The sequence below is a fragment of the Schistocerca gregaria genome, chromosome 5, assembly GCF_023897955.1.
Source record: "Schistocerca gregaria isolate iqSchGreg1 chromosome 5, iqSchGreg1.2, whole genome shotgun sequence".
In the NCBI taxonomy this organism is placed as follows: domain Eukaryota; kingdom Metazoa; phylum Arthropoda; class Insecta; order Orthoptera; family Acrididae; genus Schistocerca; species Schistocerca gregaria.
This window is the reverse complement of record NC_064924.1, coordinates 402,060,690-402,081,715: the sequence shown is the minus strand read 5'-3', so window position 1 is coordinate 402,081,715 and position 21,026 is coordinate 402,060,690. Positions and strand designations below refer to the sequence as shown.

At 39.1% G+C, this 21,026-nt stretch overlaps 1 protein-coding gene across 3 annotated transcripts in view; it reads left to right on the top strand.

The window, feature by feature from the left end:
• The window catches only part of LOC126273013 (uncharacterized), a 163,947-nt gene that overhangs the window by 54,820 nt on the left and 88,101 nt on the right, over positions 1–21,026 (top strand). For all 3 annotated transcript variants that reach the window (XM_049976381.1, XM_049976383.1, XM_049976382.1), the window contains exons 3-4: positions 9,704–9,863; positions 14,050–14,179. In XM_049976381.1, the coding sequence (XP_049832338.1) occupies positions 9,704–9,863; positions 14,050–14,179 (290 nt within the window). The remainder of the gene's footprint in view (positions 1–9,703; positions 9,864–14,049; positions 14,180–21,026) is intronic.

The following is a 21,026-nucleotide window of genomic DNA, read 5'->3' as shown; positions in this document are numbered from 1 at the left end:
GGAAAAGTGTACCTGTGGGGGGGAACAGTAATCAGGCAAGGTCATTGTCGAGAAAGGCAACTAAGCCATCAAAGACAGCGTGACTTGGCGAGGCCAGGTTTGTGACAAAACTTCCAGGACTAGAGAACAGGAGTGCCAGTGAAGTCCAACCAAAGGTCTGGTGATGGTGTCCTAGAGAGAAGACATTGGCACTTTGTGATGAGGAGAAGACTCTGGCGCACACAGGAGATGGCCAAGATCAGTAACATCCCTGACTTGCAACCAGGATGAAACTGTGCAGAGCAGGGACCAGAAGAAAGCATGTGGCACGCCATGAAGGTGCCTGTCAGAGAAGAAACCCAGTGCTTTAGACATATGAAAGTCACGCTCAGAAGAGGAAGAGTCCAGGGAAGGACTTAGGACCCAGAGGAAGTGGGTGGAAAACTGGCAATGGGCAGGAAGGACAATGGAGTAAAGGACCACTCATCCAGAGGAGATAAGGACTGGACAGCAGGGACGACAGAGGATGGGGACATTCATCTTTCTTACTGAAAAGGTGATAGATTACAGGAGGCTGGAGTCTATGCCACAGGAAACGCCAGACAGGAACTAACGTAGGAGGATGGTGCATGCATACTGGCGATATGGAGAGTGCTACTGGTGTTGGAACATGAGGTGACGCCAGGGCTGGAAGCCACAGGACAGGCAACATTGGAACAGGGCACCCCAGCACAGGGGCCGCAAGGCGTGCTATGTAGCACTGATGCAAGCTGGCCGGGAGGACAGCAGCCAGTGGGAAACAGGCACTCAAACCAGTGGTGGCTATTGGGATGCAAGGGTGCTGATGGGAATGACCAGGCAGTAACGGATTGAGAGGACTTGGTGGCAGTCCAAGTGAAATTCCCAGCAGGCTGGCTGATGCGGATGCCTCGTCTTCAGCTGTAGGTGAAGCCTCAGGCTACTGACGAAGGAAGGTTGGCCATTGTGGCTGGTTTCTGTCAGAAGGCATAAGCATGGTGGACAGCTGCTGGGCAGACGAGGGGGGGGGGCTGAATGCGGTGATATGCTGACCAGTTGTTGAGAAAGAGCAGGGCCACTGAAGGCAGCTGGGCATGTCAGCAAAGCTTCCAAAACTGGAAGGCATGTGGTGTAGGAAAGTACAGCAAGCCTCATGAGGACCCTGAGGTCAGTGACCAGATTGAGACAGCACCGGGCAGACCCCCACAGAAGACAGAAAGTGCACAGGGGAGGCTTCTGTCGGAGAAAAAAGCAAGAACAGGAGATGGGTGAGACCCTAACTGAGAAGGAAGGAGGCCCAGGAGTGCAAGGAGGACACTGGAGGTGGTTGTGAAGCTTCGGCTACAGGTAGAATGATGGGAGACATGTCAGGATATGAATGGCCAGGATCTGCAGAAAATAGATGAGCAACAACACGAGCAGATGAAGAAGGGCAGCCCCTGGAGTGGGTGGCACCTAGGGATTTGGAAGTAAAGGAGAGGGTCTGATGGAGAGGGCCATTGACCAGGCTGACTGCCGAGAGGCACAGGAGCAGCCAGAACAGGACTAGGTGGCACAGGAGCCGGTGGCAGTTCATGAGGAGGAATTGCAGTCGGAGGTACTGGATTGGGGGATAGCCAGTGTGGGCAGTACCGATTCAGGTGTCAGCAGACCAAATGATGCTGGATGAGAGTCAGTGGCAGCAGCAGTGGGCATGAGTATGTGAGACACAAAGGGGCCAGGGGCTGGCGGGTTTAGGGGGGGGGGGGGGGGGAGGATGTTCCTGGAGAGAAGCATCGAGAAGAGTGGAAATGTGGTAGTGGTGGTTCAGTGCAGCCAGTAAGGTGGGCCATAAATCTAAGGCATTGTCAAAATCTGGAGGAGGTGGGGACAGCAGTGTGGAATCCTGTGTGTGTGTGTGTGTGTGTGTGTGTGTGTGGGAGGGGGGGGGGGGGGGTCATCAGATCAGGCAAGGTGCCATCAAAGAAACTCTGACATGTGCATGAAGTGTCTTGTGTGATTCAGAAACTGTGTTGTCATGTCCTATCCACAGCACTTGGGGGTGCTGCCACCAAACAGTGCTGTGTAAAGCGAGACATGTTCTGGGTGAAACAGAGCAGCTGTTGATCCTGTAACTGAGAAAGCTGCAGAAGGGATGTTGCAGTGTGGAAGGAGATGTAGGAAACGTACAAGAGAGACCAACAACCAAAATATGGATGGGGTCCACCATTGACAGGGAGCAGCAGAAGTGGGCGGGCATGGTAAAATGAAATGTTTACCCTCGTGAAATGTTTACTCTTGTCGCCGTTGTAGTATCGCTCTGTGGGTGATGGACACACAAGAAGTGAAAGATGGCCAGGTGGCCAAAGACAGTAGTACTTTATTAGAACACGGAAAGTACATGATATAACATTGAGCAATTGAAACAGCTTTCAATTGAAGGCAAAGTAAAGATTATTGTAATCCTGTAAAAGATTGTCACTAATATCATAACATTTCTTGAAATTGAAAGTTTCTGTTATGATCAAGAAACTCTATTGTAGGCACAGTTGGTACAGGCTGCCCTGATGAAGTCCTAAGTTCTGAGGAATGTGCACTTCCGAAGTAGTACGTTGATATCAACCCTGAAGTCAGATTGACTGGCAGGGAGTCTGGTGGAGGGATACTAGGAAGTTAGGGTAATATCATGAGGCAAGGCACAGCAGTACTGTATCCGGCAGATGTGGTGCCCCCAAGTACTGCATTGACTTACGCAGGTGAATTGGGCTGCGGTTGTGTTGCTGATGCATTGACAGAGGCAGCCTGCAGTTCTCTATTGTGTGGTTGGATCATAAGGCACAAGTCGTACACCCAAAGACTAATGTTATTGAGGAAACTATTGAGAATGTACTAACAAGTGACCTTATAAATACAGATAGAGCTTTTGTTCCCTAAATTCAGCAAGGGGTCTGGCTCTACCCCTGTTTAAGCAGCAGAGGGGTGGAGTTAGTGTTATAAATGGCCTTGTTGTTAGTTAAAGTTTCAGTATTAATAATGCCTGTCATTAGTCATCTTGCAGTTGTATTGTGGCACTAGTTGTTTACTTGTGTTATGTCACTTTTTGTACCATTGTTTAATTTTCGCATCTGTGCACCCCAGCCCACTGAGAATTTAAACTGCCATGATCAGTGATCTCTCATGCACTTGTACCGTGAAAATGCTGGGGTATTGTAATTGTTACTTGGAAGCGTTCCTATAAGGTCCTTAATCATGTGAACTGCTCGGAGAAACTTATGTTTAACACTTTTATATTCTAGGCAAATTTGATTCTTTTATGTCGATTCCGTGCCATTAATCAGATCCCCACTTGCAACAGTTTTCAACAAATTGTTGTGATAGTCATAATGTTGGTAGCCCATTGGATGATTTGTTTATTTGTGATGTGGTCTGTAGTAGCAAGTCACAGTTGACCTGCATGCACTGTCATATCTGGCATTCACTTCCAAAGCGTCAGGGGTATTCACACTGGTTGCCAGTAGTCTACTCACTATACCCTTCTGCCACTGAGACATGCAAATCATTCACAACTAGTTTGTTCATGTTGGCCTGTTATTGTCTGAGAGCATCAGTAAGCACATTACTTTTTGCTATAAAATTTCAGTTGGTGAACTGCTTATTGCAAATTATCTCTCTCCTTCACTATTAGGGCATTGTCTACACAAAATTTAGACAAAAAGGTTTATTTCAGTTAATGGTCACAATTGTTTTGTGGCTATACCTGTTTCAGTTGTCATTATCAATAGCTCATTAGTAGTGCTTAGTTGATGGCTGTGTCAAAACATGCTAGGAGTTAAGTACTCATTGAGGCTCCTACTAGAGCAGCCCGAGCAATATTTATGGGCTGTTTATGATGATGAGACAGTTGATAGTGGTAGAAAAGGTAAACAATTTTGTCAGCATTGACTGAAATGAACTTTATAGTGGATACTGTTAATCTCCTTGCATGTCTGTGTTTTTTTGGCAGACAGTGTGTTAATAGTGAAAGAAAGAGATAATATACAATAAGCAGCTCACCTGTTAAAAAAATCATCTGTTTTACCAATACGATATTGAAATCACTGCCTGTTAACGTTTTCTGGCTCAAAGAGCAGTTGCACAATGTGGTTTTGGAAGAAGTTTGTTCATCAGCTGTTTGGGCTTCAGACGGGCCAGACAGTAATAAAAATCTAGGTATAAAAATGACTATGTTTGGATTTATGTATGTCACCATCCATAACATGTTGCAATATAAAACCAGACAAAAATGAGAGTAAAATCGATAAAACTTAGGCTCTTCCAGTACTGATTGATGGGAGTTACTGCTGGGTACACACCTAAAGAAATTTATGTAAAATACAAAGTATAGAAGTGAAATTTTGTGGAATGAATAGAGATTACTGAAGGGCAGGTAACATAAGAAACAAAACAACCCAACAAAAGTTAGAAGTAGAGCTAATTGAATCTAAAGTAAGTAAATATTCCGGTTCCTGTTCCAAACATATACAGAAGATGGTCAGCACATAACTTTCCTAGCTGACATAACTCACAGTATTTATAGAGTGGCAGATAAAAGGATTGTAGAAAGACATAAGCAGAAAAAAAATGTATACTGTGCTAAGTGTTTCTAGGAGATGGGGATAATACTGTGGCTTGGTAGTGCAGATATTAGTGATACACACAGATTTATGCTTGCATTTTTTTCGGTTGTATCATGTTTTTCGAGTTTTGATGATGGATGTGTGTGTGTGTGTGTGTGTGTGTGTGTGTGTGCTGAATCCAAAAATGACCTTACTTTTTTCTCCATTACATCAGATTTTTATGCACATTACAATTTGTCAAAATGTGTGGGAAAAAACCACTCACAAATATAAAATGTACTGACAAATTTCAATATGTAGAAAATGCTGTCATGTTGTTTTATGATGGAAACGAATTATTGACATCATAAACTGACGGATGGCAGCACTTTCATCATTAAATGTATTGGACATCTCAACTGTTTTTGTTGGCACAGCCATTTGTATGTGTCCCCCTTAATCAGACGTGTTTGTTTCGGCAGATATATGTTAAAAAGCAAACATCTAGTATTTGAAATGGTATCAAGAGGAAGTAGATGGTTCAGAAATTGAATAAAGCAAAGCAGCTGAAGATAAAGAAGAGGAGTATGAACCTGGCAATTCTGACCACAATCATTTACAGAAATTGAACTGAATGATTTGATTTGTAACTTACATCTGACCTAAGAAGCTTCATAATTGCATGGTTCAAGGTTTAAAAATAAGAAATTTCTCACAGTTAATGCATCATTTTTCTGGTTCAGGTACAGAGAAAAAGATTTTATTCATACTTTTTGGAAGAGGCGTAGTATTCTGCAATGATGTGTGTGGACTGTTTAAGACATTCAGTATTCCGTACAAAAACACTTGTTGTAGACTCTTCATCAGTTCATTGAAATGAAACCTTAAAGTTGTCCTGCTTCACAACAGAAATGAGTATGCGTCAGTACCCATAGGGCATTCTATACACTTACAAGAATGGTATGGCAGTTTACAGTTTGCTCTCCAGAAAATTAAGTACGATGATCATAAGTGGATCATGTGTGTTGATCTCAAAGTAATATTGATCAGTCTTGGACAGCAAAGCAGGTATGCAAAGTATCCTTGTGTTTTATGCGAGTGGGATGGCAGACACAGGGAAAATGATTGTGAACAGAAAGATTGGCCACAGTCTGCTTCATTGGAACCTGGAGTAAAAAACATGTTCCAAAAGCATCTCATTGAGTCACCGAAGTTCTTCCACCTCTGCGTATTAAATTAGGCTTGATGAAGCAATTCGTGAAAGCCTTACAAAAAGATGGTAAATGTTTCTAGTACATTTGTAACAAATTTTCAGCCCTCTCAGCCACAAAACTAAAAGAGGGTGTATTTACAGATCTGAAAATTAGAAAACTTTGGAAAGATGGAAATTTTCAAAAAGAAATAGAAGTTGCTGTTAAAGAAGCTTGGGTCGCCTTTAAAGACGTAGTAGTCAAGTTTCTGGGCAACAAAAACGATCTGAATGTAAAGTCATTCGCTGAGGTTATGCTGCAGAAGTACCAAAATTTAGACTGTTCTTTAAGTTTATAGGTTCATTTTCTATGTTCACATTTGGACTACTTTCCTGAGAATCTGGGTGGTGTTAATCAAGAGATGGGTGACAGATTCCGTCAGGATATCAAAGAAATGCAAAAGTGTTACCAAGGAAGATGGAATACTGCAGTGATCCATTGCTGGATGTTCCACTGAGATGATCCCAGAAGAGCACAGGCTCGGAAAAGCCTGAAACAGAGCGTGGCTGGTCCGATGGGACATAGACACAACGAATAAAATAGTTTTTTTTTATTTTCCATGTGCTATTATATTATTGTCTGCTATAAGCTGCAAAATAATCTGTTTTATATGAAACAAATCTCTTTCATTCTGCCATTAAGTCTCAGTTTGTTTTACATGTACTACATTTGGCAAATTGCTATATGCAAAAAATTCTGGCTTGATGGAACAGAACTAAGGTAATTTTTGGGTTCAGTGCATCCAGATGCATAGAAATCAATCATTCAGAAATTACAAAACAGAACCATTGCAGGATATTAAGTTAGCAAACAACCAGTATTTAATGATGTTACCATTAGTGGAAATTTGTGACATTGAATCACAAAGACGTTAAATGTCCTTTGGAGGGTATCTCCTTTCAGGTTACTTCAATAGGAGATCAAAATTCATCACCGTTATTCTTCCGGGGCATTTATGGGCTGTTAGTGAGCTACTATACCTCTCATGCATCCATTGCATTGTGTGGCAAAGAATCTCTCAATAGTAGAAGTAGTTGTAGTAGCTACTGTACATTTCAAAAGGAATGATATTTTGGTTATACAACTATAGTTTAATAAATGAGATTACCTACCTGTCTTGTCCCACTACAGTGTTGGCACCATAGATGCTACCTGCCTGTGAATTATGCCAGTCAAATAAATAGCAGACAGAATGTGCTGCAGTCCACGTTGGTTAGTGATAGTCAGACAGACAACATGCTGCAAAGTGTATCAGCTGCTCTGTGCTGCACAGACACTGCAAGTGAATTTATGCTTTATTGTCACCCTTGGCCATTTCAGACAGTTTTTGATGGCAGTGAAAGCGCTGATTGTAGTATCTTAGTTAGATGGCTTTAAATGTTGACGAAAAAGTGATCAGTCAGATTTATGTCCAGTATGTATATAAACATCTAAAATATTTACCTCAGCAAAAATGAAAAATAACTGCCCACTAAGGAGCAGTTTTGATGCATTCCTGCATACTGTTTTTGATGTAGATCTGTGCCTTCATTCTCTAAGAAGTTTCATCAAAATCAGTCAGTTCTGTGACAATGGATGAGCACTACCAAAGTGTTCTCTCGTGAGGTGAAATAGCCAAACACTTCCTAACACTTAAATTTTTATTTGATGTTAATAAATTTTTTCTTCTTCAGAAACACTTTTCTTGCCATTCCCCGTCAACCTTTTGTATCCTTTCTAGTTCAGCCATTCTCAGTTCTTTTATTACCAAACAGTAAAACTCATCTATTACTTTTAGTTTTTCATTTCCTAATCTGATTCCCATAACATCACATGATTTAATTCTGTTACATTCTATTACCCTTGTTTTGCTTTTTGTTTGTGTTCATTTTGTACCCTTCTTTCAAGACACTGATCATTCTTGTCAGCTGCTCTTTGAAGTCCTTTGCTGTCTCTGACAGAATTACCAAGTCATTGACAAACTTTGAATTATTTATTTTCCCTGACCTTTAATTCCTTCTCCAAATTTTTCTTTATTTTCCTTACGTTTCATCTATGGATGAATTCGATCATGTATGCTTACCTCTCATGCCCCTCAGCTCTTATAACTGCCTTCGGTTTATATATAGGTTGTATATAACCTTTTGCTCCCTATATTTTACCCCTAATAACTTCAGAAGTCCAGTATTCCAGTCAAAATTGTCAATAGCTTACAAATGCTATGAATGTAAACCTTTCTTTAACCTATCTTCTTAGATAATTGATAGGGTCAGTATAGCCTCACATGGTCCTATATTCCTCCAGAACTTGGAATGATCTTCCTTGAGATCATTGCCCACCCATTTTTCCATTCTTCTGTGAATAATTTGAGTCAATGTCTTGTAACCATGACTTTTGCAGCTGGTAGTTCAGTAACATTCGCACCTGTCAGCACCCACTCTCTTTCGAACCGGAATTATTAGACTCTTCTTGAAGTCTGAAAGCATTTACCCTGTGGTGTGCATCGTGGAAGCTAGATTGAGTAATTTTGTCATGGCTGCCAAGGATATATGTAGTTCAGATGGATCTTTCAACCTCTTTCAGGTTCTGCTCACAGTATCATATCTCCCATCTCATCTTCATCTGCTTTCTCTTCCCATTCTATAATATTTCGTTCAGTTTCATTTCCTTTGTGTAGCCCATCTGTATATTCCTTCTTTCGTTCAGCTTTCTCTTCCTACCTTAGGTCTGGTTTTCCATGTGAGGCCTTTTTTCATACAGGTGCTTTTCTTTGCTTAGGACTGGTTTTCCATCTGAGCTCTTTATATTCATACAGATACTTCTCTTTTCTCCGAAGGTCATCTTAATTTTCCTTTAGGCTTTACCTCTCTTTCCTCTAGTTGTATGTTCTAAAGGCTTCCATTTGCCATCTAGCCTGTTTGGGCGTTAGCTGTAAGGCGACTCTTGCTTGCCCAATAGTTAAAGCAAACTTTACATACAAAACAACAGAAACAGACATTCAAATTAACTTCAACATGTTCAGTACATCTTCAATTGCAATAATTAGTCATATCTATCCAAAAGTAGTATAACAGATTTGAAAGGAATTAGTTTTCAGGCTGTCCATTGGAATAAACAGAAAAGGGAATTGTATTAAAATGGTACTAGCAAAGTTATCTGGCAGATAGATCAAAGAAACATGTTCTGATATTAAACAGTGGAATCTAACTGTGTATGTCTACATCAGAAATGAAGCATTAGTAGTAGAGTAGCTGTTTGGAAAGTTAGATAAAGGCAGTTGTTATAGCAAATACAAGCTCATTTGGGGAGGGAAGGGGGAGAGAGATACTAGGTGTGTGTGTGGGGGGGAGTACATTTGTAAAAATATACAGTTCAAGGGGGAGAGGAGAGATGAAAGTGCGGAATAACAAGAAAAGCTGTAAAATACATAGACCACCAGAGCCTGAAAAGTAAGAAAGGAAATAGCAACAACAGTGTGTGTGTGTGTGTACACATTATTAACATTACGTTAGTACAAGAGGTCTAATGACATTGTGTGTGACTAGGTGAGAAATCTATGGCTGGTGAGATAAAACCCTGAAGTATCCTCATTTGCCAAAGTAAATACTTTAAATTAATGATAATTATGTATTCATGATATCCTGCAGCTTCAGCTGCATCTTTATCAGAGATTAACTTCATAACACATATTGCAATTTCAGTTCTTCATTACTGTCACTGGCAGTTACGGCTGTTGGTCATTATTACATGGCAATAAAACAGATGTTATTGAAGGAACTGTTAATGTGGGGTGGAATGAAGTAGCACATATGATATGTCCAGTTAGAACAGCACTAAATAGAACATAAACATGAACAATACTGATCTAGAAATCATGAATGAGAAATTTCCCTGATGTTACAGAGAAGAAAAGGTGAAGTCCAAAATATTGAGGATATTTCAAGTATGGGACGATAGAGGTATTTATGATGAAGCTTTCATAGCTGATCTACGTGGGCTCATAAGTACTTCAACCAAGAAGACAACAACACAAGAGCCTCAGCCTGATCCAGTTGACTTTCAGGTAACACAATTTGCAGCAACATTTTCAGCTTAGCAGAGTTCACTATGTTGTAATATCATAAATTTCATTTGTTACCCTCAGAAAAGATACTGCATATGAATTGATGGAATGCTCATTTTGGAGTTGATTATGACCAGATAATGCTCTTGCAGAGGCTTCTGTTTGTGGATTGGTGTAAATAGTAAATCCCACTTGCTTGTGAAAATTAAGTTGTCGTATGTACCTACAATAACATATAATATTGTTATGCTTGATATTTAAGCTATCAAGTAGAGAAGATATTCGAGCTACTACAACATGTGAGGTCTGCTGTGATTTGCTAGAATTCACTTGATAACATGTGGATTGGAAAAAAAAGTAATAATCACTAACCATATTGACAGATTAATTATCCTTGACTGTGTTATAATGAAGAATAAAAGTTTGTAGTGCAACCAGTGCTAATCTGTAGGATTATCAACCTTTGTGCTCATTGTTCATCATAGAGTATCAAGCAATATACATCACTTAATTATTATTTATACCATTAATACCATTAAATAGATTATCATTGATTATTTCCCCCCATCTAGAACTCCTGTGGTGTGTACTGTTTGTTTTCTGTTTTATCCCATGGACTTGGTTCAGTGCAACAAGGGACCAATGACCCCGTAGTTTGGTCACCTTAAAAATCAAACAAACCAACCACCAACCAATTTCTTGAGTTTCCAGGCTTTTCATTTGGCTCAGAACATATGCCTTCCCCCTTTGTATTGCAACATTGCACAGACACAATATGAGAATTCTGACCAACCAACTTTTATTCTGTTTCCACATGCAGGAGTATACTAAGATACTGAATGAAATAGTGCTTTCTGTAAATACAATTAACTGAGCACTACATTATACACAGTCTAACTTGGACAATTGTCAGATAAACAATTGTCTGGCTGAGGGCTTTGGCCCTCTGGCTTACAAACGACTGTTTGGCACATGGTGTAGTGCATGCTATGCCATCTGTGCCAATATGTGGTAGCCTCTTTAGGCTGGTCGAGGCAGCATGCACTGTTTGGTTATGCATGCTCGCTGTGTAGTGTTATAGCACTCCTTCACCCTTGGGGAAAATGTTCACTGTGAAGAGGTCCATGTCCTTATCAGAAGGAGATGATTGTTGGAGCAGATGTCATGCCATCATAGGAAAACACAGTTTGAAATGGCTTTGGGCATGAACAGAAATATCACCCACCCTCTATGAGAATGTAAGGGAGCTCCGGTGGTGAAGGTGTTGTATCCGTGTCCGCATACAGCTAGGCACTCGGCGACAGAGGTTGCAGAGAAGGCGGCAACAAAGATGACGATGACGGCAGGGACTGTGGAGGTAGAGGCGGCCCAGTGCCAAGTACACTGCCCAGTGGAGTCTGCACCCACAACAAAGATGGTACAGGAGCTGGACAGTGTGTGGACCACGCTATGGGGGCTGGCGTGGATGGTGAGGGCGGGCACGGGCTTGTGGAGTCTCCAGCGCAAAGTTGATCATGGGCAGAGCTGATCATAGTGTCAAGATAGCAAGTAAGTGGAGGTGCGCATGACAGAGAGGTGATGGGCCTGGCAGTGATGGATTACCGCTTGTGTCCACTAAGGGGTCCGGACAAAACCGCAGATCCAGATGGTGAAGCCCGGATGGAATCGCAACGACATGGACACTGGTGGGTGGCCGGGTGTCAGTGGGTGGCTGAGCGTCGGCCAGAGCAGATGAAGCGGTGTATGGGGTTGGTGGCTGTGAAGCAGCTCTGCCGAGCTACGGTCATCAACAGAAGTGAACCTATATGTGCTCAAGAACTTATGGAGAGCTTCCTCAGGAGAAGATTGCTTGATATGTATTTGAGTTTTGAATATTCGTACCAGTAACTCTGCCTTGCCATTGGACTGAGGATGAAATGGAGGGGCAGTAACGTACTGGATGCCACTATTTGGGAGGGGGCGGGGGGGGGGGGGGACATTATGAAAACAATGCTCTCATTGTCAATACCTGGTTAAAATGGGGCAGCAGATCTACAATTTTTTAAATGAGAAACACCCCAATGTCCAGGTGGAGAAGGTGCACAACGTCCCACTGCAACACCAGCGGGATCACAACCCTGGGCGTAGCCAACAGTAACACAACATCAAGAACAGAGTCAGTGGTGGAGCGCATAATAATTACACAAGGGATCTAACTCCAGGCTCAGTGGTTTATCTGGTCAGCGATGGTGGACAAATTGATCAACCTGATGTAAGACAGGATCGGCCATGACAGCCGCTGAAATCCGAAAACTGGTAATTGGAAATAACTGTCCTGTGTTTTGAGCTTTGATGTCAAAATGGGAACCCTACGGTTCATTCTGATGAAATGCTGGATTGGAGCCAATCAGCATCGAAAAAGAGCGTCTGCATTAGTGTGTTGCGCCATGAGGCAGAAATGAACCTAATAATTATAGTGTAATGAATAAATAGTGATGCTGCCAGATGGAAGAGAGAAACGAGACGTTTGTGATTAGTAATCAAATGAAATTTAGAACCATAGAGAAGAACATGATGTTTCTTGGCTGCATACGGAATAGCAAGAGCTTCTTCTTCTTTTTGGGAGTAGTGCAGGTGCAACTGACTCAGGTTTTTGGAAGTGTACGCAGTAGGGCATTTGGAACCATCTGCACATTATGCATGAGAATGGCTCCAATGCCATACTGTCAGGCATCCGTTGGCCTGATTAGAAGGTAACCAACCAAGGTGTCAAGTGTAATTTTTACTTCAACAGGGTAAAAGGATACTCACAGGCGGCCAATCAGTGAAAAGGAACGCCTTTATCTAAGAAAGTATGAAGAGCTTGAGCCACTGTGACTGCATTAGGAAGAAATTTATGGTATTACACAATCATTTTGAGAGAGGCTGTGAGCTCTTTGACATTTATAGGACACGGCAAAGGCATAATGGCATCGACATGCAGGCATAACCTAGTGGTGGCACTACCCATGACTTTGAAACTGAGATAGACAAGAGACAGTTGAAAAAACTGTGATTTGTCCAAGTTATATTTCAACCTGGTCTTCTGCAGCACGATGAACAAAGCCTGAAGGTTCTGCAGGTGTTCATCAGTTTAGGAACTTGAGACCACAATATCATCCAGGTAGATAAACTCTTAAAGTCTTACATAAAATGTCATGTTATGCAAAAGATTATAATGTACATTTTAATAAAAGTGTTTGGATTTTTCCATAAGTGTTTCAATCATATTTCACAAGCATTAGAAATCTGAACATTGTGTAAGAAGACTAGTTGCTGTTGACCAAAGCAATAAGAATGCAAGATACAGTTAATCTTGAGTTTGTGGTCGTCGCAGACATCATTTCATTGGCTCCAATTCTCTGGTATTCCTGGAGTCATTCTTTTTGGACAAAAAAATCTCTGGTATTCTTGGAGTCAATCAAATGATGTCTGCCACCACCACAAACTCAAGATTAACTGCAGCTTGCAGTCGTATTGCTTCAGTCAACAGCAACTGGTCTTCTTACATAATGTTCAGATTTCTAATGATTACACACACAAAATTTTTTAGGTTGCTGATAATGAAATGTCAAGTATACTCGTGCACTGGACTTTGACAAAAATATCATGAAACTTCAAGTCATTTATTAGTTTCTGTGTGTCTGTGAAGTTCCTTGTGAACATAATGGTTGGAGAAGCTGGCTGGAGCACAGTGGATGTATTTATCTTGACCACTGTGGCACTTTTCACTCAACTGATGATCTGTCGTCACTTTCTGTCTCTAGTGAAGTAACATCACATTATTGTTGCCATTGTTTTTTGAAAGTATTGCCTAAACAACAATATGGGTGAGAGAGAGAAAGTGCACGTTTTGTTGTTCAGTATTCAAAGCTGCACATAGTAAAGACAGTATCTAATGGCAATCACCTCAGCCAGAGCATGACAGATAGGCTACAAATATAGGGCCAGATGCTCTCTAGTGATTGAATACTTATCTATCAGTGCTGAAACAGATACAGACGCGATTTATTTTTTTTGTAGATCTGTTCTTAAGTTGCCCAAGTATACTTGTGACTTTTAAGTCTCTGTCAAAATAATAAAAATGAGATAAGTCGGGGGAGTTTATGTTAAGGTATTAAGATATTGCATTAGTGATATTTAATTTGAAACTATGATTTTTTTTTAGCCGAACGTTCTATATGATAAAATAAGGAGTTGCAAAACACTTGAAGATGACACTGACATGAAACTGAAGAAGTTGAATGATAGCCATTTATCATTATCTGATGTGGATGCCTTACGAACTCAGTTTAAAGGTAAAACTATTTAATAACAGCCTCCTTTTCTTTATTTCTGTATTGTTTCTTAATACAGTTTATTTTTATTCATCTAATGTAGCCTTTATGTAGGTAATTGTAGTGTGCCAGTTGCATTGTAACTGCTCTTCTGTGAACCTTTGAAAATTAGTTACTACAGAGTTGTTACGTAGATTTTGTGTAGCATATATCTACCATACTAGTAACAAAACGATGACAAAATGAAAAAAAATAACAGGTTCAGGGAGGTGCCAAAAAACAAACAGTTTCAGAAATATTTATTAATATGTCTGGCTGTCCAGAAGCTTTAAAACATTGTGAGTAAGTGTCATGTTGTTTCATTTTGGTGTAATGTTGCTTAAAGATGTCCAGCAGGGAATAGTTGGCTGATCACTAGTATCAAAACAGAAAAATGACTTCTTGAAGAGCATCCAAACACAAAATTAAATGATGTTACATTCAAGATTGTAATAATTCCATGTGGTTCAATGGCTTGGTGCAAAATGAATGATTACCCCTTAAACAGGGAACCATATAAAGCTGACAGAGTGCTCTGTAACCGTAGAAGCACTTGGTCAGAGGAGGAGACAGTGAAGACTGCCACTCAATGCAGAGAGGTTTATGGAAGAGTTATGGGAGATGTAAGAAGCACTACTACGTGTCTGTTGACATTATGTCACATAGAAGTTTTAAACACTGCTAATTTACAAGATCATGAGTTGTGTAGAGTATCTAAATGCATGCTTTTAATTATTTATTGAAGTACTTTTATATCAATAAACAGGTGCCAACCTAAAACTCCAAAATTTATTGAAATAGAACTTAAAAAGATGCACACTGTTTCTCTGTCATGGTACAATAACTTATATCGTACGTCTGTTACATACATAACAGTAAAAGATGTGAATGTCACCTGTTTGATATTGTAGAGCATTCAAGGTGTTACAATGTTTGCTGGACATCAAAGTCCTGTCCATGGATGGAGCTAAGAAAGCTGTTGACTTGGATTATGAGTTCATAGACCAGTACAAGTTCGTGACTGTATAAATTGCCTGTGGAAGTGCAAAGTTAAGATATATTTTAGAAACACTAAAGTACACAGCAGACTCTATTTATAGTAAATTTATCACCTTATGCAATGCCCACAGAATAGTCATGATGTTCATTTACACAACAACTCTGTGCTCTATGAATTTATGAAATAAATCAGCCATCTGCAAAATCATATTTGTGTGGGTCTTACAAAGTCACTGTGGATGCGCAACAGTAGAAGCACTAATACGACGACTAAACTCGTTGGACCCTCAGATATTCCACACTATCCTAAAGTACCATACACTAATGTCCTACAGTGATAAAAATAAAGATGTGAATGAGGTACAATGAAAACCGGAGAAGGAGAACCAAACATTACAGGGAAGTGGTTTCTAAAAGTATACCAAGCAAACAATACCATAGGAATTTTGTACGAAACAGCACAAAAGAAATGTCGTTGAAGTTAGTAATTGGTAATGCACTGCCTATGGAAGGCACAGACCTGGATTTGAAACCCAGTTTAGCATTTGATTCTAAATTATCTTTTATAATTCTGCATCCAAAAATACTCCATGAACTCATTTGATTACTTGAGAATTTAACAGAGTGCTAACAGTCATCATCCTTAAGACCCACGCATATATGTTTTGCAGTTCAGAAATAATTACACAAAATACTTTATTGTGAAATACCAATTAATACTTCAAATGAATATTGGTTTCAAGGTAACTAAGTGATACTACCAGCCTAATCCCTGCATAAATTGGTATGTGCATGTTATCTTGTCCAGATTCTTGTCTAAGATTCTGAGTAGAATACCAAACTTTTATTGTGACTGATGTTAAATGTTAAATGTGTTTTATTTATCTCATAACGTACAATATTTCAGAACATATGTCTGATGTACAGGAGACACGTCAAGGTTACAATTAGCTTATTTACAATTTTGTCATACTTACAGTAATACTTTGTGAAGAATTTACTTACTTAAAATTTGTCAAACTTATAGCATTTACATCTACTATAACTATCAGAAATTTTTATTCCATTTTAGGGATCCAGCTCAAAGTATCACTTCATCCTTCATGAAATCTTCCACAGAGTAGTAGCATTGTTTAATTAGAAAATCATGTAACTTGCTTTTTAAAATATTTACCTTCATACTCATCATGCCACACCCTTTTATAGAGTTGTGAATTTTCATGGCTATATACTGAGGAGTCTGAGCACGCAGTTTTAAGCGATGAGAGGTGAGCATAAAGTTTTCTTTATGTCACGTGTCATACGAGTGTTCAAAATGATTTTTTTTTTAATAGATCAGCTCTCCTGCGTAGGAAAAGAATCACCTCAAGGATGTATAGAGAGGGAACAGTTAATATTTTTAGATCTCTAAATAATGGTCTACATGATGCCCTCGGCTGTGCAGAGCACATGTTGCGAACGATTCTTTTTTGCAATTTTAAGATCCGTGTAACGTTTCCAGAGTTTCCCCAAAAAATTATGCCATATCGAATAACTGATTCGAAGTAGCTATAATACGCTATTTTCCTGGTGGCCATATCAGTGGCACAGGCTAAAATTTCCATTGCAAAAGCAAGGCTGTTTAATTTATTTGCTAGATATTCTATATGAGAATTCCAGCTCAAAGTTTTGTCTAAGTTTATTCCCAGGAACCTGACTGAGTCAAGTTCTTTCATTTTTTGATTGTTGTGAGTGATACAGATTTCTTCAGTTTTTGACTTTTTGGATTTAAAACTCATCATGTGGGTTTTTGAAATGTTTAGCCTTAAGCTATTTAGACTGAACCATGTTTCCAGGTTTCTTAACGTATTCATGACACAATGTGGTACAGTTTCAGAATTTTCATTTTCAATTTGGGCAGAAGTATCATCTGCAAACAAAGTTAAATGAGTATTTATATTGAGAGGCAAGTCACTTACATAGAACAAAAATAAAATGGGTCCAAGAATTGAGCCTTGAGGAACACCTTGTGTGACAGTTTTCCACTCTGAGAAGTAATCTGCTCCATTTGATGTGATTATTACCCTTTGCTTCCTCTCCGAGAGGTATGATTCAAACCATTTCAAAGCAATATCCCTTATTCCATACCTGTTGAGTTTGAAAAGCATGAGGGCATGGTTTACAGAGTCGAATGCTTTTGTAAGATCACAAAATATTCCTGCGACCTTAGCTTTCCTATCTAGTGATGAAGTAATTTTTCCAATAAACTCATTTATTGCATCTACTGTGTTTTTGCCTTGTTGGAAGCCAAATTGGTTTGGTGAAATGATATCATTCTGTGTGATGAAGCTTTGTATCTGTAAAGCAGCAATTTTTTCAAATATTTTTGATATGACAGGAAGTATAGAGATGGGGCGATAATTTCCCATATCATCTTTTGAACCTTTTTTATACAATGGTTTTACTTCCGCATATTTCAAGAGATCAGGGAAGTAACCGTCTTCAAAGGATTTGTTTATTATGAGAGAGAGAGGATGAGCTATTACGTTGTAAACTTTTTAAATTATTTTGGTGGGTATCCCATCCCAGCCAGCCGAGTTTTTGTCTTTCAAGGAAAGTATGATATTTTCAACAAGTTTTGCTGAGACTGTGTTGAATTTTTTAAGACATTCAGTGGTATTGTCTTTTAACCCAAAACTATTTACTTTCTGTTCATAATTTGCTATGTCTAAATCAGATTGTGCTACATTTATAAAGTATTCATTGAAGCACTCAGATATTTGAGCTGGATTTACAACCAATTTTTCCTTAAGTTTGATTTCTGAGATATCTTGTTTATGGTTTTGGACACCTAATTCAGACTTAACTACAGACCATACTGCCCTTGTTTTATTTTTCTGCCCTAGAATGAATTTGTTATTTGCCATTTGTTTTGAAGCTTTCACAACTTTTTTGAAAATAGTTTTATAGTTTCTAACATATTTTACAAAATCAGGATCTTTGTTGTACTTCAGTTGATTGTGTAGCTTCCTTTTCCTCTCACTCGATATTTTTATTCCTGGTGTGATCCATTTTATCTTACTTGATGTTTTGTTGCAATATGATCTTGGCGGGAAAGTTTCATTAAATACTTCAATAAAACTGTTTAAGAATGTACTAAAGTTTTCATTTGTTGAATCACCATCCCTGAAACACCACTTAACTTTACTTAGTTTTTCATAGAATATTTCAATATTTGTTTTATTGAAACTCCTTTTGATACAAGTCTTCTTTATATTATGTTTGTCAGTTTTTGGTAGTGACACAAACAAGGCAGAGTGATCAGAAAGACCTAAGTCTAGACAGAATTTATTTACATTATCAAAGTTATAATTTGTTACAATGTTGTCGATGCATGTTGCTGAGTGAATATTTTCTCTGGTGGACTCCGAAAAATTTAGTTTAAAACCAGACTTTTTAATTGAATCAATAAATTTTGTTGATTCTTTATTGTCATTTGCAATGTTTATATTAAAATCTGCTGCTATTACAATTTTTTTCGTCTTTTCTTTCTTTAGTTTGTTTAGCAAGCACTGGAATTTAGAGAGGAATGGTGTCACTAAAGCCCTGTCTGGAATCCTATAAATTGAAATAATTAACATATTAAGGTCTTTAAGTTCTATGCAACAACTTTCGAATATACAATCTTCATTTAAAAAATTAAAATCTGTTTTCGCTTCATAGCTTATAGAAGAGTCCAGGAGTATGCAGCAACCTCCGTGAGATTTTTTCTCCCTGCAATAGCTGCTTGCAACATTGAAATTTTCAATTTTATTTAAAATATTTATTGTATTAGAGCTAAGCCAATGCTCATTTAAACAAATAATTTTTATGTTTTTACATTCTGAGAGAAGTATTTGTAACTCGTCGAGTTTGTAGCCTAGGCTACTGGAAGATTTAGAATTTAAGCCATTTATATTCCAGTGCATCAAATAAGGATTTTCGCTTGTTTTAATGGTATTAAGCATACATTTTCGAAGACATACTTCAGCAGTTTTCTTTTCAGCTAACACGCATTTTTCTTTTACATCCCCTCCAGTAAATATTAGTTTCCCTTAGTTTTAATGATTTTGCAAACATCCATAAACATTTTGCTTAGGGTCATCGATCCTAGTCTATTTAGATGCAGTCCATCCTTGGCTAGGCATTCCTTGCCCAAAAACTTATTTGAGTCTATAAATATAGCACCTAGTCTGTCACAGCACTCATTTATTCTGCAGTTGATTCGATTGATATAACTGTCACTCACCGACCTCCTGTTTACGATTCCGCTGACCACTATCCTGGTAGCGGGGTAAATTTTTCTGGCTGATCGGATTATATTTCTTGATTCGTTAATGATTTCCTCTTCGCTGTATCCTCGGAGGGAGTTTGTCCCAACATGGATGAAAACGGCTTTGTAATTTTTGTTCGCTTCTTTTTCGATGTTTTCTCTTGAATTTGTAATGTTTTTAAAATAGTTACTGAGCTGATGGGACCTAATTCCTGGGCGCACTTCAACTTCACAGGCTGGCACTATGACATTCTTCAATATGGAATCGTCAATTATGAGAAATTCCTTTTCAGCTACATTTTTATTATTATGACATCTTTTGTTCTCGAACTTTTCACTTGTCCATTTGTACGTAGTATTTATGCCTACTGAGTCTGCACTTTGCTTTAATTTACGTGACGTGAAGCGCTTGTCTTGCAGGGAACTCGTATTTGTATCCCTCCGCAAATGGCGTGCTTCATTGTTTGCATCGATCATTTTTCGGGATTTGTTCGGATCGCAGTTTTCTTCACGAATAAGATCCACATATTCCTTTCTAAGCGTCAATACTTCTGGTTGCCCTTTTATTGTTTCACAGGGTGCCTTATTTCCGTTTATTGAAACACAACTTGTATCACTCCGCATCCGCCGATTTTCATCGTTTCTGGCGATGTAGTCCCCGCAGTCACAGACTTTTTGGCGCAGAAGTTCGCTGTTTTCGTTTTGTAACGCTAACAAGTTGTCCTTGAGGGATTCAATTTCTTTCCGCAGCACTTGAATAACAGTTTCTTTTGCAGACATTTCACTTTGGAGATCAGCCTTTTCTTCACTTAAACAGGTCCGTAAACAATCCTGGCAGCACCACAAGAAGTCATCATTTATGAATTTTAAGTTCAATTTTGCACACTTTTCATGTAGCCAGAAGCGACACTTTACGCACAGAATTCCTTTTACAACACGTTTTTTACATTCCTTGCACATTGCACTGCTAAACGATTGCTTTTTTGAGAGAGCTGCACTATTACACTGACCTATCGGCGCCATCTTTTGTTGTGTGTTATGAGAACACTGAGGCGTGTATAGATGCTGCAGTGCCTATTTGTTCTATTTTTATATAAATCTTTGCTTACATGTTAACATTGCTGCTCCACATAGTTGCCACCCAAATTCAAACTGTTTTTGTACATTGCACTAGGTTCTTAATCCTTTCAACAAAGAATGATGGTGCCTGATGCTTCAGCTAGCTGTTGACAGCATTCTTGGTGTCACCATTAAACGTGAAGTGCTGAGTAGCCAGCCAGACCTTAGCCTTGGAGAAAAGATGAACACCACTCGGTGCCAAGTCTGCATTACAGGGACAAAGTTGAAAAATCTCCAAGGCAAAAAGGATTTGTGTTTCTTCATTTGATTTGCAGTATTGTGTCGCACATTGTTGGAAAGAGAATGATTTGTGCCGTAATCAGGCAATTTTTTTTATTTACCTTTGAAGTTTTGTAAGAGTCTTGGAATGAAAGTGTAATGTCGTTGTATTCTCACACATTACTCTCTGAAATATGTTGT